This window comes from Lytechinus variegatus, chromosome 18, assembly GCF_018143015.1.
Source record: "Lytechinus variegatus isolate NC3 chromosome 18, Lvar_3.0, whole genome shotgun sequence".
Lineage (NCBI taxonomy): Eukaryota > Metazoa > Echinodermata > Echinoidea > Temnopleuroida > Toxopneustidae > Lytechinus > Lytechinus variegatus.
The window spans coordinates 23802818-23828040 of NC_054757.1; the positions used below are offsets into that span (position 1 = coordinate 23802818).

General features: G+C 36.3%; 1 protein-coding gene across 1 annotated transcript in view; it reads left to right on the forward strand.

The window, feature by feature from the left end:
* Positions 1-22703, forward strand: part of LOC121431895 (pituitary homeobox x-like) — a 29056-nt gene extending 6353 nt beyond the window's left edge. The window contains exons 2-3 of the mRNA XM_041629677.1: positions 1958-2169; positions 20518-22703. Of these exons, the coding sequence (XP_041485611.1) occupies positions 1958-2169; positions 20518-21075 (770 nt within the window). The 3' untranslated portion in view covers positions 21076-22703. The remainder of the gene's footprint in view (positions 1-1957; positions 2170-20517) is intronic.
* Positions 22704-25223: the final 2520 nt, after the last annotated feature.

The following is a 25223-nucleotide window of genomic DNA, read 5'->3' on the forward strand; positions in this document are numbered from 1 at the left end:
CGAAACCGAACACATCGGTCATTAGTGTGTACATAAAAAAAGACACTCGACGCTCTCTCTCGCGACAAGTGGATATGGGCACTTGAGTGGATACTTGATCGACTTGAAAGAGTTTTTTAGATGATATTAATGGTTTTCAAACAGCTTCCTCTAGAACGACAAGTGGGATCCGATTGACTTGATACATTGAGGAGTTGCCCCTCTGTTTGCATTGTTTCTGTAAATAAATTCATATGCAATTCTATTCGTATCTTACTCAGCAAAATAGCGGTCCTCATTTTTTTAAATTTAAATTGATCATGTTCTTTTTTTTCAAAATGCGCCAGTACTGCCCCTGGTAACAGAGATAAGAGACATTATTTGTCCTTGTTTTCAAAGTTTGAAAAATTGAAAATATTTTTAATTGAAATTATTAGCAAGATCCCCCAATCTAGCCCAAGAATACCTAGTATCCGAAAATATATTTTTACGCAATCGTACACATATGCACAGTGCAGATATTTGTAAAAAAAATATTGTTATGACAAATCGTTATCATAGTCATTATAGTCTAAACCGACATTAAAATGGTTTCACGAAAATTCATTGGTACTTGAAGATATTTTGTCTTTGTTTTCATGCAATATTCTGTCATTACTTTATTAGTTTGGATAAGCTTTTAGTCAAATGGCATTGACTACGGCATACGTGTTTAATTGTGACCAGTAATTTTCTATTTTATTAGTGCATTTTGCCCCAAAAAGTGTTAAATCTGCTAACAGCATTAGGAAATAATTTGCACTTGAGAAAATGAAAAAAAAGTATCGTACAGAATAACACCCCCCCCCAAAAAAAAACAAAAAACGTTTAGGACACAGATGGTAGAAAACTAGTTATATTGGATCTACCTTGATACACAATTTGTATTTTAATTATTCAGAGTAAAAATAACCCAGACTATAAAGACAATTTGTTTCAGCAATCATCAAAATCGATTTGATATCGCAATTAATGCTTCAAGAAAATAGAACAATAATCAGTTGGAATTAGGTTGCTATCAAAATGATGATCCTAGCGCCTGTCTAAAGCTTAAGAAATAATGGCTCACTACTGTCAGAATCATATCGGGCTGTCGTTCTAAAATCAATCCAATCTTAAAAGGTATTGTAACAGTTGTGTGTACTTTTCTCTAATTGATTCCTTAAGACATTTTTTTTCAAATTCAGCTGTTCATAGTTAGCGCCCTCTCTTGACTTCGATACTATTCTTAAAAAGGGCCTTCCGATTTTAACTATCTAATTAAATCTTGTTTAATACATACATGAAAATAAGATTATTTCATTTTTACTATTTGTCCAGTTCAATATTTGAAAAATGGTCAAGGGGGAATCCAACCGAAATAACAGATTGTTTTATAGAAAAGTATAGAAAAACGATAAGAAAATTATGTTTTTTTTTTATATAAGTTGTTAAAATTGGTAATCGCTTTACCCATGAAGACTTCAAATTGGCCACATTGGTGATGTAAGACAAGGGCTAATCTTCAATTTACTAAAATGGCTAAGATGTCACCTTTTTATAGCTTTTTCTTCAAATTATATTTTTCTTCCATGAGGACACAGAACGTTACATTTGTTATATTTTGATTACTGCTCCGGGGGTTAGGTACTTTGGAGAAAACCGCAAGTCCCTTATGATAAAGTATTGTCCTATACGAAAAAAAAAGATTCAAAACCACTTGGCATAATTCACTTACCCAGTTGCCAAATCTCAATTCAAAAAAGAATCAGAACATTACATGACCGATTTCTTTAAAACCGTCACCATTCTATTTTACTTTTAGTTGCCCCCTATCCCATTATGACCAAGGTTGGATGTACCCCTTTATACCTGACTTATTTTGTTTATCTTTTTTTTTTGACGTTTTAAGATGTGATTTCAGGATTCTAACACACTTTAAATCATTACTCGTTAACAGGACTGAAGGTCAGCCACGATGACGACAACTGCGATGAATCGGACAACGAGCAGGACAACGGGAAGAAGAAGCGAACTCGTCGACAACGGACACATTTCACCAGCCAGCAGCTACAGGAACTAGAGGCGAACTTCTCTCGTAACCGTTACCCCGATCTCTCGACTAGGGAAGAGATATCAGCATGGTGTAACCTGACTGAGACCAGAGTTAGGGTGGGTATTTATTCACCAACCCTTCCCTCCCTCCCCTTTTTTTTAACCATTATTTCGAAAAAAATTACATTCCTTATCGATTTAGCAAACATACGCGTATCCTCAATGATAAAGCAATGATATATCATCTGGCTTTATTTTTTCTCCACTTTTTCTTACTCGGATTTGTAATTATTCGTCCATTCTTTGGGAATGTTTGATTGGATATTGATTCTTATAAGATATACTTATCCACCCTAGCTTTCTAAACATTTATATCATAAATCCATTTTTTGGTAAATATACATGTGCATTTTACCCCCAATTTGGCCTCCTGATTGCCGATTCCAACAATATGAAACTATGTAATTAGCCTCATTGCCCGGCTTTCATCATGTTACGTGACCAGTCACCAAGCCTGTTTACATGGGAGGCAATCAGTTGTGAACATAACCATGAGGGTGGAGAATTGGTCACTTCACCCCCATCCCTCTCTTTCCGCCCCCCTCCCCCTTTCTCTCTCTCTCTCTCTCTCCCTCCTTCCCTTAATTATTTACCCCCATGCACGTTCCTGCACTCTCCTACCATGGACCACGCGCCTACCAGGGAGTTCCGATGTGTCTCCTTGCGGCTTAATCCCTAATTAATCGAAGCTACGAAATGGGGATTACAGGTGGATAAGTTAATCCCTTCGCGGAGCTGGTGATGGGCAGTAATGATTTCCGACAGGGTTGACGCAGTCAGTGTCAATCACTGTCCAAGCGTTCCTCAAGATTTCTCATTTTATTAGAATCATAAGGATATGGGAAAGTGATCTCTACTGGTATCGAGCAGAATGCCCTGTTTATTGGTCAGAAATCTTTTATTTGTCCATGGTCCACGATCGGTCCGCCATTATCTTTAAACTAGGCCTTTTTTACCGGGGTCGATTCATGAAGAGTTACATTGCCATCACGGTAACAGGGCTAAGCAGCCAGTCACAATCAAGGTTTGGTAGTCGATATAAAGGTAGTAGTAAAGTTCCTATAATTGCACATCGTGGTGAAGTGCCCTCTTGCAAGGGGGATTTGTCTTCCTCACCAGGTCCTTCGGAAAGGACTTGAGCCATCTGTCATCATGCTTTCTTGCAGAATCATTCGTTTTCTAGTAGAAAGAAGTACATACCATCATTGGATGTACACACTTGTAAGGGTCATTATACTTTAGACACACCTGCCGAATTAACGGAATTTCAAATGGAATTCCATCGCTTTTTATTGGATAGGAATACTCTAAATTGTTATTTTTTAATCTGATATTGTAGTAGTTAAATTATTATTTTTTTTACATTGCCATCATCATTAATTTATGGTATATAGGGTGACCAGAGAGTGTGGACATCACTCATACATGAAATAGCTAGAAATCTCGACAAACTCCTCCGTTCCTCCCAGTTAGTTGAGTGACAGAATTGACAGAAAGATAGGGTGATAGACAGGAAGAGAGAGAGGGAGAGGGGGGGGGGAGAAATGACGAGAGTGGGAGCGGGGAGAAGGATTGTGGCTGAAAACGAACCCAAGATAATTGGGTCCTATAATCCATACTTGAACGTGATATTGCATATTTCAGCACCAATCGATCGGTCGGGTATCATCAGCGTGTAGAAGCGCCACCACACCGACCAGCAGGGCCATCCACCGCGCAATGAGAAATGCTTGGTGTAGAAATATCCTCTCTGATTAGGTTTAGGATGTGCTATTTGTTGATATTTTGTCCGTCGTGTTTATTTGTGCATTCTCCATTATAGACTCGCCTGTCAATGAGACATATCATATCAACCCCTAATCATCTTCACGGTGACTCGAAGAGTGATAGGCGAAGCTGTGGGATGCCTTTGGTCGAGAGAGGACAAAACCAGAGGGTTGAAAAGAAAGATGAAATCGAGAAGGGGGGGGGGAATATAGCCCTTTGATACCACCTCATCCCATTATTTAATATGAGAAAATATAGGAAGGGAAAGAATTGGGAGGATATTAACAATATTTGACCAGGATTTTGTCAGAGGTTTGCAGCCGATTGTTGGTTTTTATTGTAATTGAGAGCAGTGTGTGTAAGTTTGATTCATTTCACAGACGTGTACCAATCAGATATGATTATTTATGACTGAACCGACTTTTAACGTCACCATCCGAAAGACGTGACCAGGGCTCAAGCCTTGAATCTCTGAATCAATTTGTAACTTCCCCAGGTTGCTTGGACAGGCACACGCCACAGCACCCATTTAATGAAAAGTATTCTTATTAAAGTCCAAGCAAGAATGAATTATTATTAGCCACTATTACCATAGTTTCATATCGGTTACCAGATTAATTCCTTCCCAATTCATCGTTTGGACGTACCATCAATATTTGAATACATTGTATTTTAAATAAACATTTTGAGAGGGGGGAAATCACGTAAAATATTAGCATGATTTTATGCCAATGATTAAGAAAAGGGTTTGAGCATAACCTGGTAGGCCAACATTGATCTTACGGTAACAAAATGATTAACAACACACTGATTGAAATCTGCTAAATTGTCGATGATTCAAATTTAGAGCGCGCTAAACATGCTATTACTTCCATACTGTGTAAATAGGAACTAAAATTGTCAGTCAACTTCCATCACTATCATAATATGAGGCGTTGATAATAGTTGCGGAGATGATGATGGGGTTTTTGCACGTTCAATTTACTGCCCATTTCATATGGGAATACAAAGTGTTAATAGAGTGTTAGATACATGATATTTGGCACTCAAGGAGTGTAAAGAGAAAGGAAAAGGGGTGAAAATAACAAAATACCGCGACCAAAATTGCGCCATTAGCCACGAGTGGTCTGGCGCCTCACGAGCCGTGAAACGCCATTATGAAATATTCATTATTCACGTAAAGCCTAGTCATGGAGTTTCTATGCAATTATAGGGAGGATTTAGGTAACAATGTTGAAACAAAACGGAGGAAGATGGGTAGAAAATTAAGAGGGGAGATAAGCTGCTTAACGGTAGCGAAGAACTCCTCTGGGAACTGCACGACGCTTCCTGAAATGCAAGCGAGATGCTTCGGCGGAATAGACTTTCGGCGTTTCGTTCGCTTCGCTTCTGATCGATGAGGGAGATATAAGGACTTTGCAGGACCATGAATATGGCAAGACTAACGTTAAAGGATTCTCTGTTATTTTGTGAAAATATGGAATTAACGAAAATATTTATAATGATAGAATTGATGATAATGATCATAGCATTGATCATAATGATGATGATAATAACGATAACAACAACTATAGTGGAAATAATAGTAATAGTAATAATGATGATAATAATGATAATAGTACTAATAATAATTGCAATAATAATGATAATAATAATGATAATAACAATAATAATTACAATAATAATGATAATAATAATGTTAATGATAGTAATAATGATAATGATAGTAATAATGATAATTATAATAATGATAATAAAAATATCGAAATCATTTTGGCAGTAATTGAGCATTGGACATTCATTTTAATACTTTTTTAGAAGATTTTCATTTCTTGCTCCTTCAAAAAAAATAAGGCTAAACTGTTTACCTCTATAGAGTTATCCACCCTTTCTCTAACCATCTGCCTGTCTATCTGCCTATCTACCTATTTACCTACCTTCCTCTAACTATATATCTAACTATCTATCTAACTATCTATCTATCTATCTATCTGTCTGTCTGTCTATCTCACCATCTATCTAATAATCAATCAATCAATTTGTTCATGTATCTATCACTGTCTTTCTTTCTTTCTTTCTGATAATTCATTTTTTGATAATTTATCTACGCTTTCTTTTTATTTAACGTAATGTTCTCGGGCTTCTACATTGAAGTCCCCAATTCCAATCTTCCTCCATTGTTTTTTCCTTCTTTCTTTTTTCTTTCGTAGCCAAAGTAAAAATGAAAATGTATTGTCTTCGATAAGGCAGAAGATAACTGGAATGGCCGGATTTTGCTAAAGTAGACTCACAATATCTTGTCTTTGGCATTTATCACCGGAGATGGCTATTTACGACGGCATTCTATGGTGTCGCCGCCTCTCCATTTCCCAATCGAAAAGAAAAAAAAATAGGAGCTTCGGGAGTCTTTCTTTATCTCACCTTGGATGCATTTCAAACGGTGGTTTAAGTTTAATTGTGAGGATTTGGGGGAGAAAAGGGATGAAGTTGCCGGGTGTGAGGAAAGTGATAGAAGGGTTAGCTACCAAAAAAGGAGGGGAAATGCCATCGGGAATGAGAGTCGAAAGGGTATATAAAGAGAAAGGAAACTCGAATCCGGTAATTGCAACCCCGGGTTCGTGAAAGGCTAGAAGAGCTACTCAACTTGGTCTGATCTTTCGTCTTAAATGAGGGCTTTGGGGGATCAAGTGGATGCCCTAGTCCCGAAGAAAGAGACCCTTCTATAGTTATCTATCAGGGGTCATAATGAAAATTGGAGGGGGAAAAGAGCGGAAAATTACAAAGGGTGAGAAATCAAACGAACCAGATCTCGCAACCTGCCAATTAGCAAAATTAATACTGTCTCCTCAAGCTTTTTTTTTGCGGAATTGTCATTATTTTGGTTTCTTTTTAGCTCAACAAATTTGTTTTGTTTTCAAACATGCTTTAAAAATCTTCTTTCAATTAATAAGACTATGTCCTATGTATCGTAGCGAGTACATCCTAGAGATCAGTATATTTTGTTCATGTAAAAAATGTATGGACTAATATATGCGTTCGAGACAAATTCAGAAGGATATGAATCTCTTAATATTATTGAGATTTCATTCTATCTCAATTCATTTTTTTTCATTTCTATTAATCTTGCCACATTCATCCATTCAATTCCCACCCATGATATACTCCGTATAGATAGGCCTACGGTATTAATATTATTAATTAATAATTTTGATACTGCCATTCCTTGTCATTTTTTTGACACACTGTTTGGTTAAACCCAAATAACATTCTTTAAAGACATTTGTTTCTCTTTTACTATTTTTATTGTAGTTACCATATTGATAAAGCTTTTTATGTAATAATAAAGTGTTATTTTTTTGTAAACCAAATGGTGTCAAAATAACCCATTTCATATTAATTTCCACAAATATAATCCCTTACTTACCGATTATAACTAAAATACAGTTATGATCAAGATCGATAGTGTTTTCTGAACACAGACAGTAATATTTTCAAAGTCAATCACTTTTGTTTTCACACCATAATTATTGATTTTTTCGCAAGTGTTGTTTAATTTGATATTGAATATTTCTTCGTGCAAACCGTAATCGTAAACATAACCGTGTCAAGTTTATGTCTCAAGTACAAAAAGTTTTCGGAAATCGTGAAATGTAAAAGGAAATAATTATTTTGATCCGATGTTGTCTGTTAATGACTTACATAAAAACTTTGGAACTATATACACCGTGTTTTTCAATTCAATGTATTTCACATCTCCTTGAAAGCGCATGAGAAAATATTTAACAGATCAGGGGCCCGTTGCAGAAAGAGTTGGAATCAATCGTAACTCTAAAAATCATGCGCAACTTTGGCGCGCATTTGGGACTTGCGATTGATTTTTTGACTTGCGTTCAAACGCAACTGTTTCTGCAACGGGCTCCTGTACAAAATAATATTGATAGAAGCTCAGTTTCAATATAGTCATATAATGAGACATGAACTTACATGCGATTGATTTTTTCAACATGTTTTTTATGAAAGATACGATTACGAGTACCAAAGATATTTACAAATGAGGCTATGCCAATTTCACCCGCAAAACCTATAACTGCAATTATAAAATATATGCATGCGTGTTATTTGATGTTTAAGGAGAAAACTTAGCCGCGAATCAATTCAAGAAGCAATGAAAGCCAAGTATTGCTTTAATGATATAGAAATTGAAATTATTTGGAGACGAAAACTAACCTCGAGCAATGAGCATACTGCTTACAGAGAGTACATAGTGCAGAGGGTATAGGTCATGGACTCCTTGTAATGAAGAGCGAAAAATCACGCTTTTGTACTCCTTTTTTAATTCAAAATTATTGCAGCACGTTTTTGTTACGGGTTGGCTCCATTCACTATAATGATAACACACAAAACGATTTAATAATACATCATTTCTGCCCAGGGAAAAGGGCACCCAAAATCGTTTTTAAATCGTCGATAATTTATGCGACTTTGAAGGTCCTGGAATGGTGGTTTGGTGGAAGATTCATAAAAAGATTCCAAGCGAGGAAAAAAAGGGTCGAAATGAAATGGGATGCGATGTTTATTGTTGGGGTTTATTTTCCTTTTGTTGGTGTTGGTGATCCTATAGATGCTAGATACACTTGTGGTTCCCCTAAACCTACTTTTATACAATAAAGTGTACTTTACATTAAGAATTTTAACAAAGGCGTAATGGTTGCCCTAACTGGGTAGGTGGAAACGTTTTTAACCCAAATAATTGGTCATTTTTTTTTAGAAAAAAGGAATGATGTTGCCAGATAAGTGTTTAAAATCAGAACAATTTCATGATGTGACCTTTCCTTTCATATAAATTCCTGTGGCCCCTTTACGCATATTTCCACCGAAGATCGATGGCAAAATTAGCATCAATGGATGCATATTTCCTTTATGATATTTTATTCTTTATCTTAGAAAAGAATATCACCAGAACTGATAAAATATTTTCAAACGTGTTTCTGTCTTATGATGCAAAAACATCTCGAAAATATTAACTTTTTTGAAGACTTTTTTTTTTGGGGGGGGGGTAGAGCAATCAGAAATATTTATTTTTACCTTCGTTTTAAATCAGCTAACGTAATTTCGGGAGAGCGAGACTTGGTCTTTACGAATGAGGTGGATGATGTCAGGCTCATTCATAGAGGGATGCTCTGGTTATAAATCATGGATTCAGGGTTCGAATCCCATGCAGTCAATGCGTTAGTGCCCTTCGAAAGGACATTGATCTTCGTTATACTCTCAGAGAGGACTTAAAGCCGCTGGTCCTGTGGTTAATTGTCAAAGGGATGGTCCGGGCTGAAAATGTTTATATCCAAATAAATAGAATAAAATTCACAAAGCAAAATGCTGAAAATTTCATCAAAGTCGGATAACAAATAATTTTTTTCATAAATGTGTAAATGATGTGTCTCCATTATGATGAATTAAGTTACTGCAATAAATGACTAATGCACTTAATCACTTGTCAATCCAATTGTTGTAATTCTTGGTAGAAAATTTTTTAATAAACCTCATTTCATATAATAAAATACAAAAGAACAAGTGGGGATATGACATCATCAACCCAACTAATTGATATTCATAAAGACATGCTTACTACTGTTTCACCGGAACAATGTAAATCTTTGAAATTAAATAACTTCGTTATTTTTTATCCGATTTAGTTCAAATTTCCATCATTTTGTTTGTGAATTTTACTCTATTTATTGAGATATAAACATTTTACATCTGGACCATCCTTTAAGACAGTACTTCTCAACCTTTTTTTACTTGAGGACCACTTTGACTCTCAGATTTTTTTCGAGGCCCACCTACCAAACTTAAAAAAGGGATATGACTATTTGTCTCAACACAAAGATATCATTGTCTCGACAATTGCAAAGAGCATATTAGTGCTTAACTTTATGATCTTTTGCTGCAGTGGCGTAATGAACAAAGAAAAAATGACAGGGCTTGATATGGCGGACCTCGCGCACTTAATAAAATGTTGCGAGTGAGCATGGCGAGCAAGCAAAAATTTTGACATTTTTATTACAAAAATCCAAGTTTGTAATAGATTTTGAAACAATATTAAAAAAACAATATCATATTCCACCCTTATCCCTTTCCTTTTCTCTTCTTTTCTTTCCTTTCCCTTTTTTCTTGGTCATGATATATCTGGGGCCAAGAGCCCCCCCCCCCATCTGTACGCAAGTGTTTTGCTATGAATTAAATCCAGCATTTTTGCTCTCGAAACACTCTTGGCTTTCCTTCACTCTTCGGTGGTTTTGTGTTTAGGTGTCTCTGAAGCTCTGACGGTTTAAGCGCCTTATTTGACAATAACTTCAACACATTCGACACAGATTGATTTTTGTTTTGCATCACTGCGCAGTTATGATAAATCCAAATCTATCGTAGGGTCATATTTTCTTAGTTACCTTCTGAGAATTTTCAACCGTAAATTTGTTTCCTCTATGCACCCTTTCGCTTTAAACACGGTCCATTTTGATGAAAGTATGTTTCGTGAAATTTGAACATAAAGCTTTTAAGCACATTCGAAGCAATCAGTTTGAGAAGTAAATGCATTTGCAAAGGTCCGGTGAATGGGCGATAATTAACTACATACACAATATGCATACATGAGGCCTGAGGTTCACATCAAAGTTGGATCGAAATCATCATACAATGTGTATGTATATCACAACATGCTATCTATGTGCCTTTAGCTTTGTTTGACCCACGGAGACTGGTCAAACATACAATTTCGGACATTAAATAGGCCTAGAGCATGTTAAATATAATATAATCCCCCTATTTTTTTCTTCTCTGGAGCTTCTCGCGGCCCACCTGAGAGAGCTTCGCGGCCCACCGGTTGAGAAGCGCTGCTTTAAGATATATCCACAATTTCGTGGCATTTCGAAAAATAACTATAATCATGGACTTATCACAAATTAAGCATTGGATGGTTCGATCTGATTTATGATCATGCCAGGTTTTTGAACCTTGATATTTTGTAATTTTAATGTCTCGGTATCACTTTTTCGTTAGGCAACTATATTGAAGACATATGGTATAATACTAAATATACTAGTATCGATTTCCTGGTACTCAGATTGCACTCAATGGATATGTTTCTTTCTTATGCTATTGGTCATTCGCATTTTTACAATTAACATGATTTAAGTACTTACAAGAAAGTAAAGCTAATGATGGGAAATAAAAATTTAATGATATAATAAGTAGCTCTTTTTATATGGGGAGTTGTATGTTGCCTTGTATGCATATAGTCATAGACTAATCCCTTTTTCATGTTATTCGTCAAAATGGAATTCAATGAGGTAGGGCAACTCTTATGAAATGATCAGGGCACCTCTTACCAGAGGAACCACCATGGAGCTACTTGTGTGCCGCCGCCCCCCCCCCATGTCCTTGGTGACTCTATTGCCAATGCTGACCAATAAAAGTCGAAATCTGACAATAGGAAGAGGCAGCGGGGAGGAAATGTCATGTCTGTAGTTAACATAACCACACGACGATTATAGCTATTGTTGGGTATTTTTTAAGCCGTCGCTCAGGCGAGCATGCCACATAAATTACGGCATTCATAAGTAAAAAGTTGACATGATCTATTGAAATTAGTTGTCTGACTGGTAGAGTCAGCCTGGATTCTATGATTGCCCCACGTCAACATGATATCAAGCACTATGGACTTTGTTTTGTTGTGCAAAAAAAATGGAGATATTTTTTCGTTTGAAGCATTTCGTTTTCTTTGTTTGTTAGAGTTTGTGGAATCAATATGATTCTGCCGGTTTGTTGTACTTTAGGTGTTATTATTCCTGTTTTACTTTAAAAGCCAAGGTTTGATTCTTTGCTTAATTCGTTTGGAGCCGATCGTTTCAAATACTTTTGTTTACACTTCATTTTTCACTTTTTAAATGCATTGTATTTTATAGTCATTACGATTGTAACTTATAAATAACTTTCACCGTTTTATTACTATACGACGACGAGACTATTACTACTCCTATACTACAACGATGACGACAACTACTACGGCTTCTACCACGATACTACGAAAACAAACAAATAAACAAGCTACTAGTACTACTAGTACTACTACTACTACTACTACTACTACTAGTACTACTACTACTACTACTACTACTACTACTACTACTGCTACTACTACTCTACTACTACTACTACTACTACTACTACTACTACTACTACTACTACTACTACTACTACTACTACTACTACTACTACTACTACTACTACTACTACTCTACTACTACTACTACTACTACTACTACTACTACTACTACTACTACTACTACTCTACTACTACTACTACTACTACTACTACTACTACTACTACTACTACTATACTACTACTGCTGCTATACACTACACTCTAAAAAAACAGGTTTACCGAATTTGGGGTAAAATGGGTACATGCATGTTGGTTGAGTAAAAAGATCCCAAACCCAAATATTTCGTAAATTTGCGTTGAAATTTACCTTAAAACATGCATTTTGCCCAATATGGGGTAAACAAAAATACCCAGCAAACATGCCTGCTCCCTTTCTACCCAACATTAGGTAAAATTTTACTCAGTGTTATTAGAGTATACTAATACTACTATACTACTACTACTACTACTATACTACTACTACTACTACTACTAAACTACTACTATACTACTACTTCTACTACTACTACTACTACTATAATACTACTCCTACTACTATACTACAACTATACTACTACTACTACTATACTACTACTCCTACTACTACTACTACTACTCCTACTATACTACTACTCCTACTACTCCTACTACTCCTACTACTACTACTACTACTACTACTATACTAATACTACTACTACTACTGCTGCTGTTGCTGCTGCTACTACTTCTACTACTACTACTACTTCTTATTCTTCTACTACTTCTACTACTACAACTACTACTACTTCTACTACTACTATTACTACTACTTTTACTTCTACTACTACTACTACTTTTTATTCTACTTCTACTACTACAACTACTACTATTTCTTCTACTACTACTACTACTACTACTACTACTTCTTATTCTACTACTACTACTACTACTACTGCTACTACTGCAAAAGCTACGTCTATATGCTATGACCACTACTACTACTACGGTAATGTCAATTAATTCTTATGAATCTCTTACTCATACTTTGGTTTAAACTCATTGCATTTTAGGCTAGGTTTTTTTTCATTGAAATGTCTGATTGTGATTTGATGGCGACACCATGTCATCTCCCTACAACCCTAATACCAAATCCATTCTTTCTCTTTCGCATCTTGAACAAAAGTCAACACAATGCCTTCCCATATACATGATAATAACACACAATGTGTATCATTTAATTCCATTCCATAATAGAATGATAGATTTGATTTTTCCATTCGGATTTATACGAACAAGTCGTAGCCGTGGTTGTGGAAATTAATAATCCCAACTGTCGAAAGCACAAAGATTTTTCCGGTTTTTATGGATCCAGAACGACACGTAAAGTACCTCAAAAAGAATAAGGCTATTGAAATATAGTATTGATGAATGACTAGATGTATGATTAATGGGTTTAAAATCTGTGCAATTAATAAGCATATGACAAGTACGGGACGTTAGCATGTCTACACTTTATTTTTGAATAATTGTAGCGAAGAAAAAGTTCTTTTTGATAATGACGGCCATAGTGCAGCTACATCATATCGACTGGTATGATCATGATGATAGCGCTTTAAATTCAATGTAGGTAAGCACTGGTTGTTTTTTAGTTATGGAAATCATTTACAACCTTATGTCTGTAACAGATAAAGATAATATTCATCATATTTTGGGGAAATATAATTATAATTATTGAAATGTAATTCAATCAGAAATCAAGGATGAAAATGTGGTTAGGTTTTAAACGACTGATGAACAGTTGAACGAATCTTGGATGTGCAAAAGTCATCATCTCAAATCTTATCTTGAAAAAAATCAATTCAATTCCATTTCATTTCCATTCAAACATAATACAAAATAATATAAATTGGATGCAATTTTACAGATGATCATTTTTCCCTCGTAAAAAAAAACAGTATAAAATTGAGCATAAATGGAAATGAGGGGGTCCACTAAAAACGATCCTCACTCCTCCACCTCTGTCTCCCTATAAATATTACGATAGGTTTCTTTTCCGCGTTTTTTTTTTATTTGAGTGAAGGTATGCAACTATTCGCTTTAACGAAATATTGATATTTACCTTTTCTATTGTTTGTATTGTCTCTATTAATGATATTGTTTCATTCGAAACCGTATCTTCGCGATATTATTCCTTTTATTTTTTTCCTCATGATTTTGAAAAGTGTACTCTCCTGACTTTGACGATAATATCTAATATCTATTCAATAGAATTTGGTGGTTGAAGTACATTCCTATGGCGTGGCGACAGTTGCGTTTAAAGTCCCTTGCACTTCATCATGATATGAATTTTGACATTTCTCTTGAACTTTCATCAAATCCCTTCGCCAATTAAGCAATCTATTCTCTTCATTCTTTCAGTCGAAATTGGCAGGTCCGACTGCTTTGTGGTATACTTATAAAAGCGGCTGGTTTTTCATTTATCACAGCAAAGCTAGCCATCAATCATTACGCAAAAATTAGAAGTTATTATCTATTTTCACAACATAGGAATACATCCTCCATCAACAAATGATTGCAATTTTTTCAATCTATTGACTCAATTACACAGATAAATAGAAAGTAAATAAACTTTGTGGCCTGGTCCCGCCGGCGGCAACATTAAAAATTACGTCTCCTGAGCTCCTTTGTCTTCTCGATCGAAACTTTGATATTTCTTCCACAGTTTGCCTTTTGTTCATGGAAGCTTTTCGAATCAAAGATTTTCAATTTGATGGGAGGTACTGCTATCTTCACTGTGATTTTCTAATCAACGGCTCCATTCTAGCGTCATTGTGGCAATGTTTAGTAACAATTAGACCTTAAAATCGAATTTTGGTTTGAGTAAAAAATACTGGCGCGATTCTATGTGTTTTAAATGAGCGACCTGACACACGCGTTTGCGGCTAACAATGAATATCTTTTCATAAAATGCATCGCTTCTATACACACACGGCGCCGTCAAGGGCACTTCGGTGATATGTCGTCCCTTCTATTGTAAATATCAAATCCCTGGATTTTGCTTATATTACATCGTAGAGGAAATAAATGCCGAAAACTTTGTGAAGTCGTAGAGACGCTAATCGGATTTGTCCGTTTGAGTTTAGCATCTGTATGCAACTTTTAAAAGCTACCGTAAACCATTGTTAAATGACAATCATGTTCGTGTTCTTTATCTCTTTTTTTTCGAATTTCTAAACTTAGTAATCGAGTTTTTCCATGTTGTGAAAATACATAGGACACCCGCCCGCCCTCACGGAAAGGTCCCTACCCAAGGCTTTCTTCTAAACAGAATAACAATGCACTATACACCGACCTCTCTACAATCATGTCATAGTTTGATGCTATAGCCCACCGAGTCATCATGTAACCCAAATTGACTCTACCACCCCCGTGCAATAGTCATACTATATCATTCAAAATGGGTATGATGGAGGGTAATATCTACCGTTAAGTTTTCATGTGCACTTTCAGACCTCATCACTTCTGATCCCATGCTAATAAAATGATCAGATATATCTATGGTATCTTTGAAATGCAAAATGATGATCCCCAGGTGAGCCCTCGCATTAAAGATACCATAGTCGTGATAGTACATCTATAGGAGGGTGTATAGGAGTGTATACACTTAGAGTGGTATAAAGACCTTCTAATGATGTGTAGTAGGTTTTGTTTCGATTCGAGTCTCTCTGGACCCTCTAAATCTAGAATAATGCACAAAGCACACGATATCTTTCTCTCTTTCAAGACACCAAATGTCATTTTTGTATTCCCCGTCTTGACAGCTTGTTCTAGAAACACTCGAGACACTGTGCTGTTCCCACTGAAACTCTTTTACAGTGCAGTCCATGGTTCTTTTTTCTGGAGGACAAACGAGTTCCTTAAAACTCCTGGCAGTGCTGATGCTCTTAAGAAAGTTCAAGGGCATTTCTCCAAAGCCTCGTACTTTAACAATGTTTTCATATTGCCACGATAGTCCAACTCTTCAACGAGGCATCACCAATTTGCGTCTAGGAGATAACCTCGCCGAAAGAAAGTTCAAGTGACCCCGACGATTTGTAAGACTGTTCATTTCAATATTTTCGGACTCCTACGTGTCCTAGATAGAACACCAGTATTGAACAGAAGAACGAAAATCAATATTTCGGAACTATACCACTCTTTCTTACTCATTTTCCTCTCCGTATTTTGATGATTACATTGATGATCGTCGTCTTTGTTGTTTTTGTAGTTGTAGCTCCCTCTACTTATTTGTTCTTATATCTCCCACTCTTCTCATTTTTTCTTCGATTTTTTTTTCTTCTTCCTTTCGATTCTTCTCCGATTCTTCGATTCTTTATTAGTAATAACCCAGATCAATCGAAATGTATCATTATTTCATTGTCTACTGCAAAACGCTATTCAAAAAATAGATTTATCTATTACATTTATTATTGCTTTAGAAATAAATCTATTTTGAAATCAAAGCATTTTGGGGGCTAGATTGATTCGTATTTCTTAGGTGTAAACGAGCTTTGCTTTAGCAATCAAAATATCTACCAAAGAAGCTCATGATCATCATGATAATCACATCATACCTTTAGATGTATGATATAAATAGTACTTTGTTTTTATCTGTTTACTTTATGTAATTTAATGTTTTTTATATCTTATAAGGATAAAACGATGAAATCATTTCATGTTCCATTTCTAATATCCCAGCCTATTCATCAACTTTTTTATTACAACATTGAGGACATTAGGAATGTTGTTGTGAGAATAGCAGGAAATAGTGACATCAAAGGTCCAAAAAGTGCACGATTCTACGGAACCATATAAACTACACATCATCTCTGAGGGCAATGTACTGTCGGCTGTCTAGAACTCATTCTTAGGATAGCTATCAATCATCAGTAACCATGGCAACTATGGGAATAGATAAGGATCTAACAAAAGTTACATGAAATTTATAGTTTTCTATTTCATCGTACTATCATCTTCCGAAAATACAAATGTTATTAACAGCCAATTGAAAATTGTGTTCGGGGAATAGAAAGGATTCCCCAAATCATCTAGATTTTAAAACCATTCATTAAAGATAAAAATTCTATCATTATTATAGAAAAAACATAAATTCGTGTTTTATACGATTGAGATGTCATTAACATATTTACCACCATGAGTTAAGATTTATTTTGCTTTGTTCAACATGCGTATTTCTATATTAGTTCATGTATAGTCTATTCCGCTGGTGGTTACTATATTTTTACGACACTGGAAACAATTATCAATCGAAAACATTCTTTCATACCAATTTTTTAAGCCAGACTATTATGTTCATTGTAAAATTTAACAAAAATATATCCGGGAAAGGACAGTCTTAGAATATTTTTTTATAGGAATCTAGGATATTTTATATTAAAGATATGATGGAACGAGACGTTCGAGCTTTTATTGGAATTGAATACTATATCCTCTCCACATTATATTTAGCAGTATAGAGACTGATTCCAAGATAACAATGTAAAATAAATTCAGGCAAGTTTCGTTTGCGAATAAAAGTCTCCTTTTTTGGGGGGGGCGGTCATTTTTTTCAATAAATAATATAAGGCCACAATTAGCGTCATGCTGATACCTTATTTATTAGGCAAAATTATATTAGGGGGACGAATATTACTGACAAGTCACAATTCACTGGATCGTGTGGATGAGATATATAGGGTAAAGATGTATAGGGCATCAATCGTCATATACACGGCGAGAAAGTAGAGAATGGTGCATCTTCGCTCATCCATCTTCGGACGAAGTGCAAAGTGCTTCCCCCGTTACTGGGAATGTCAATATAAGATGTTAATATTCTTGTGGGTTATTATCTCCAAGATTTGTTTTAATGTCCATGATCCAAGATTAATGAGCGTAGAGTTGATGACTACATAACTACCAGAAATATCGACAGGCCTTGCATTTATTTATCAATAATTTATTTTTCAAAAGCGTTCTAAAGAGATAAAGATGTTAGACCTTTGTCCTTTGGTGTCATTCTAAAGAAATATGTAATATTAAAATATTATTTTGATAAAATCGGTAGTACAGGTATGGAAGGTATAGAAATTTTAAATCTGGAAAATATTTACATGACGTGCATAACGAGCATCACACCGGTATCAATACTAGTGTCAATATTGAGACATGAGTTCTGTTTGTTTACAATGAATATCTCCTCTTAAAGTATGAGGCAGAAAAGGCTATTTGGAGAAAAAATTCTCCTGGATCTAATTGCCCCCCCCCAAAAAAAAAAATGGAAGAATACAATCACAAAGAGGTCTAATATTAAAACCAACCCCACGTCCTGAAAAAAACCCACTGAACACGCAGCATGGTTGTTTTCTAATATTTACCTGATGAAAAATAGGTTATGAGCGATACAAACGTCATTCCGAAGAAATGCTCTTGCGAAATCGTGAAAAAAATATGATTTTCATTTTCATATCGCCGCTGTACTTGCGGCTTTGCGGTCACGACGGCATCTTCTTTTCGACGTTTGGGCTTTCTAGAAGTGATGAAAAATATCACCAAAGACCAGTGAATAAGGAAACGAAGCGATGTCGCCCTTTTCATTGGATGAAGGAGTGCTCAGACTGATACCAATACTGCGCTGTGATTTGAAATATTGGTGGTGAAATATTCATTTCGCTCGTGAAGTAAAACTTTAATTTGGGGTTCGGTATTTATTTGGCATAAAATATTTGGAAACGTCTTTTCATTATTATATGTATTCAATTGCTTGACGACCGATTCTATATCTTTATTGGTGATTTTCTTACAATTTACTGTTACTACCTTTGTAGTGTGTCTTTGTTGTCAGTTGCCTAAAGTGAGCTCAGTAACGAATATTAGTTTTCTAACGTTAACTTTGTGTAGGGTTGCTAGGGGAAGAACTTCTAAACGCATCTGAAAATGGATTTTGCTCGGTCATAGCTAACTAAACATTTGGCTTTTTGAATAAGAGAAAACAAAGCTCAACATTTTTTCTTCCCACTAAATGTCTTCATCCATGTTTCCTTCCATTCATCATGCTGTCTTATGAAATCTCGACATATCTCCGTCTGTCTTCGTGTTTCTCAATGTTTTAAGATTGTCATGACTGCACGTGACTTGGCCTAAGCTTTCCCCCCATCCCCATATGCCCCGCTGGAACGACAGGCTGCCCACTTTCCCGAATGCAAGATGAATGCTTGCACCGAGAAAGACAGAGCGATGGCATTTTGTGGAGCCATATTTCGGCGGGCGCGCATTCAGACCGAGGAATTGCGCCACAATATCCCTGAGGGAACTCGGCGAAACTCCCAGTGTATATCCGACAATACCTAGAGTACACAAAGTCAAGTATACACTCCCTTCAACGTACAATGCTATCCAACGCCTCCGGCACAATGGTCCTTTCCTTGACTTTAACAATATTCATCTTTGATGAACATGTGTAGAAATTTATTCATAATGCCATCTCGTGAATGTAACTTAATCGTTTAATGACTCTCGAATGAGGTATACTATTTCCTAAGTAAATAGACCTCAATGAAACGAGATCGGCGATTATTGCCAGTACCAGTTGTAATTGTCCAATTTTTAAAGCGCCAGGGGAAGGACGGGAAAAAAGAGAAATGGCAGAAAAGACTCCGCGCGAAAATACTATGATGCATTTTCAGGAAAGAAATTGAAGTTGCTTAGGGGTTTGCAGTATCCAGGGTTTTCTTTTCTTTTCATTCGATTGTTTTTATTTTTCTCAAAAAGTTACGATTAAAATGACAAAAGTAACAGACAAAGATTCGAAATATGATCCGCAGAATTAGCGAAATCCTATATGAAAGAATTATACATGCAGGAAAAGGAAAATACGCTAATACAATTCAACAAAAGTCATCTGGCTTAGATTTTGTAAGGAAATGGCGTTTCCTTAGAAGAGTGATGATGCAACATTAAAGAGGAAATTTTGAGATGATATATTCAAATGTAATACCAACATCTGTCGATTGTGGGTTTAGAGATCCTTCGCACTTCTGAAGATTAAAGGATTTGTACAAAGTGGTATTTTACATGTTTTATGTACTTTAAGCGTAATCCTTGAAGGATCGAATCGTCGTGAGCTCCCTTTTCCTATAGCATGCAGTATGCAAATATTAACTATTCTGCGACACATGCGTCACAAAGGTTCAGTGCGAACGGGTGGCTGGAAAAAAAAGTCCGGAAAAAATATTTCTCCATTATTTTTCATCTCTCTTTCTGCACAAATTTTGAAGAAAAAAAAATCCAACATAAAAACGTTGTTGGTATTATAATAATCATTTGTCAAACTTGTTGAAATAAGGTAAATTATCGTATTTTTATTTTGTTTTTACTTTAAGCTGACACCCCCTCTCTCCTTTGTTTTCACTTTTTTCATCTAGGTCTGGTTCAAAAATCGAAGAGCGAAATGGCGCAAACGGGAACGAAACCAACTACACGAGTTAAAGAACGGTCTCGGTGCTGGCTTCAACGGCCTCATGCAGCCTTTCGATGACGGCCTCTACTCAGGCTATTCCTACAACAACTGGGCAGCAGCGAAAACCGCCAACCACCTGGGTACCAAGAGTTTTGCGTGGTCATTGAACACGGTGAACCCATTGTCGATGACCAGCCAACAGATGTGTTTCAACCCCCCACCGACCACGCTGAGCTCGACTTTCTCTGCCGCGACCCCTGTCAACGGCGTTGGCCAAGGGTTGAACTCTCTCAACAACGCCGCAGCCGCAGCAGCCGTGGGCGCCGCCAGCTACCCTTACGGTTCACCGCCTGGAGCGCCGCCGTATATGTATCGTGAGCCGTGTACAAACAGCATTGCTTCACTCCGCCTCAAAGCCAAGCAACATCATTCCTCCAACGTACCCGGTTTGAGCTACCCAGTCCGCCAGAGCCCCACGCTTTCAGCTTGCCAATACGCTGGTCTCAACGGTCCCGCAACATGAGACGCTCATCAAACATTACCAGAAACTTTTTTTCCTGGAAAAGCAGGACGCTGAAAGAAAGATCAACTCGAACTTCTATAAAGAAAAAAAAAAGTCGACGTTGATTGGCTGATGGACTCAGAGAGTAATGATTGCATGTTGTTCAATGTTCATCATGTTTATATCATTAAACAAAACTGATTCTATTTCTGGATGATCTTACGGTTCGCGATTGATCATTCATGGACATTTTTTTTTCATCTTGATTAATGGAATGTTTCATCTGTTTGATTTTTTTGCACCTCATTATTTTACTTCAAGCACCTTTATAATGATAGGAAGAGAACCATCGAAATGTGGATTTCTCTTTATTGATGCATAAACATATGAGCTTCCCCAATGGTGATGTTTTACTTTTTATATAAAGGCTATTAAAAACCCAGGTATTGCCACCCCATTCCCGCCGCCTTATTATTAAACATGAAACTAAGATAAAAGAACAATAATTGTTCTGTGTATCATGTGAGCATGTTACTCCCAAAATACATTCAGTAAAAGTATAATAATGATAAGAAAAAAAAACGAAAAGTAATGCTGCTTTTCTAAGCAATTTATTTTTTTTCTTATGTATAAAGCGAAAATACTCAAATCGCTGTTTACTCAATTCGATTTTCTTCTCATATTCTTGTGACATATTTCTTAGGACCTGCAAAACGAATTCAAACGTTTATTATTAGCCTCCCCTTGTCCCCTTCCAGTACATTTTTATTTCTCCCTTAGTATTCTAGAACTTGAGTATACTCAAGTTCAAAATATATATGAGTATAGTATACTCAAGTTCAAAATACATTTTCATTTATTTTGATAATCATAATAATGGTGTATTAAAATTGTCTGTCAATAATTCCTCCTTCCCCATTATGTTGCTCCTCTCCATTTCTTTCTCTTTTTCTCGCTTGCTCTCTCTCATCCCTTTCACTTTCTCTTTGTATCTCCTCTCTCTTTGTAATTACTCTCTCATCTCTTGCTCACCCCTTCTATTTCTATGCCTATCTTCCCTTTTTCTCTCTGTCCTTCTCATCACCCTCTTTGCCCTTCTATCGATCTTCTCTCCCCCTTCCACCAACCCTCCACCGTCCTTGTCCCGCTAATGTGGGGTTAGGAGTACTTTTACCCACCGGTGCAACCCTCTTCTCGAGTGTTTATTTTTCCACTGTCAATGTCACTGTGATGACAAGTCATCGTGTTTAATGCTGGTATCTTGACCTTATTTCGTCATCGTGCCAAGGTAGGCTGGAGAGAGAAGGATGCAGGCAGACGGTGGATGATGTTAAAGGGCTGTGGTGGTGGGGAGTTAAGGAGCTGGGGGAGGGGTGTGCAACATGCACCCCTTCCCGCGATCTTTCCACCCAAAGACACTGTATTTCAAAGATTTACAATTATTAAACATCGATTTTGAATGATGGTTATTAGCGGGTGTGTTGAACAGTGATGATGGAAATGCACTTGCTATAGCATAATTTATTTTGATTGGCCATTTCAAGTTTTTTCGCTCGATTATTCGGCTATTTTGAGATATAAATTTGTGGGCCGTTTCATAAGGCTTTTTGTATAAGTTAATAGCGACTTTAAGAATGTCTGGTGATCCTTTCTTATACGCGCTAAACCATCGCCAATGAACATTTTGAGCCGTGTTCACCATTTAGCACAAGAAAGGATCACCAGTCGTTCTTAAAGTCGCTCTTAACTTACGAACAGCTTTATGAAACGGCCCCCGGAGTCTATATGGAGCCGTCATAATTATAGTCATGGGAGGAGACTGGTGATATATTGAAACTTTCAATGCCCTGTCTTAATAACAATTCATATAAGAATCGAGTTTATTACTACCTGAGATTGATTACAGAATGATAACTATGATTAATCTCATTTTAGCAGGGATCACCAATTACCATACTGATTTCATGCTCTATTCGGGTCTCCAACAAAGCTGGCATAGTCATTTTCCATGTTTTCGGGGGTTAGACGCCGTCGTGTTCTTTGACTCATGTTTGAAATATTATTTTGCGTCCAAGGGTCATCGTTGACCCCTTTATAGTATTTCTTATCTTTGTCACAATCTCATTCTACTTTTTTCTGTTGACATTCGATTTTAACTGATCATGCACCAGTAGCTCCATGTGGGTTCTTATTCGGTGATTATGATTTCACTAGACTTTAAACTGAGTCTCCATCATGTTTTGGAATGTTGAAATAATCCGATGAAAAATTCGTGGTTCAATTTCAGCTGAATCTGAAACGTTTCTCTTGAAATACTAAATTAAGTATTGCAGTTTGTTCAAAGAGTTCATTAAGTATTGCAGTTTGTTCAAAGAATGCATATTAATCATTTTAACAGGGCATGAATAAAACTCCATTTAAATGTACAAAACGATTTTGTATCAATGCAAGTCATAGTTGCATCCTCACCCCAACTTGACTTCAATCTTAATGTGACCAGGGACCAGTAACACAAAGGTTTGCGATGAATTGCATATATGAAAGAGCCGCACTGATTGGCTCCCGGTCAGTATTTTAAACAGAGTGCGCATGCAACGATGATCTTGATTGGTCATTGGTTTTTAGCGATCGATTGCAAACCTTTGTGTAACGGGCCCCGGAATGAATTTATTACACTTTTCATTTTCAAGTCAATTCTCGTATTTCAATATGCTATTGCAATATTCTCTACAAAGTTGTGACGAGTAGTCAGTTGTAATGAAATGAAATGACGTCATCAATATTGTGGTAGTGACCTGACTTTGTAACCACATCCATCAAACGACAGAAAGAAGTGGGGTTTTGTAATGTTAATCATAATTCCAATCATAATATAACTATGTTTCCTTTATTATACATTTAAAACTTTGTAAAACAGAACATGATGCATGTTTCAATGAAACAGAGAATGATGTCTATATATTGATATTTAAATCACCTCTTTATTGATCAATCATATAATTCATTCAAAGTAAAGGTAGCGAGCAGACAACCTTGGGTATTAATAAATCTTTTAGGTTTCTATCCTGATTAATTCCGTACTTCCAAGAATAAACATGATAAACACCGATTTTCCATGGAAACTACTTGTTTACATAAACTTTTATTGCTAAGTAGGAATTTCCTCTAGTTTACGATGAAAATACACAAACATATAGAATCAGCCATAATATCTTGCCAAGGGTCAAAGCTATCGAACAAAATGGCTTATTGTTTAAGTCTACCTTTTCTCTACACTGAAAATGATAATGTAGATAAAAAAAAATCCTATGCATATTATTTGTTTTATGTCACATTTTAGTTTTCAACATGTATTTCTTTTTACTTCTCTTTGTTGTCATTTTTAAGTTGTTTATCAGATGTTTTATTTAGTTTGGTAACAAAGTAAATTGTGTCCATGATGGTGTCTTTTGATCGGAGCATCCGGGCACCTTGAAGGTTCTATTATACATTTATGTTTCATTTTATGTACGGGACCAAAAATCAAAGGCTTCGACACCTTTTAAAAGTGTAACAAAACTGGGCTATAAACAAATTGCTCTGTTTCTCAATCGAACGAGGGGATAATACTTTTCAATTTTGTAAATATGAAAGCAAGTCCCATCTCCAATCCGGGAAAAGATAACTGTGGCTTTGTTGGATTTGATTTTATTAGATCTGGTGAACCATTATGCCCTGTAATGTGATGTAATATCGATGCATCCTCTCATGTAAATCGGGAGTTATTTCATGCGGTGGGAGCCTCTTGATCTTTGAAATCCGTTCAGGTTCGTACATTTCGGACACCACCTCATTCTAGGGGTATTTGTGTCGGCGGGCAAAGCCGACAAGAAGATTGGCGCGCTCAAAAATACTAAGAAGAGAGCCGCTGATGTCATATGAAAGAGAGAACGATTCGCTAGCAACAAATATCAATGGATTGGTTTGCGTTCTGTGAGGAATATTATGGGTGCGGGTATAGTACAGTGCTCCCATTAAGGCTAAGAGGCTCTTTTAACAGTATTCGATGCCGGCGATCGATCACACCAGCGAAGTCCATTTCGTAACTTAAGCGGACAATATAGCATGGACATCCATCAACGTGAGATATATAAACACTCTCACTTTCCCGCCGCCCTTTTGGCGGTCCC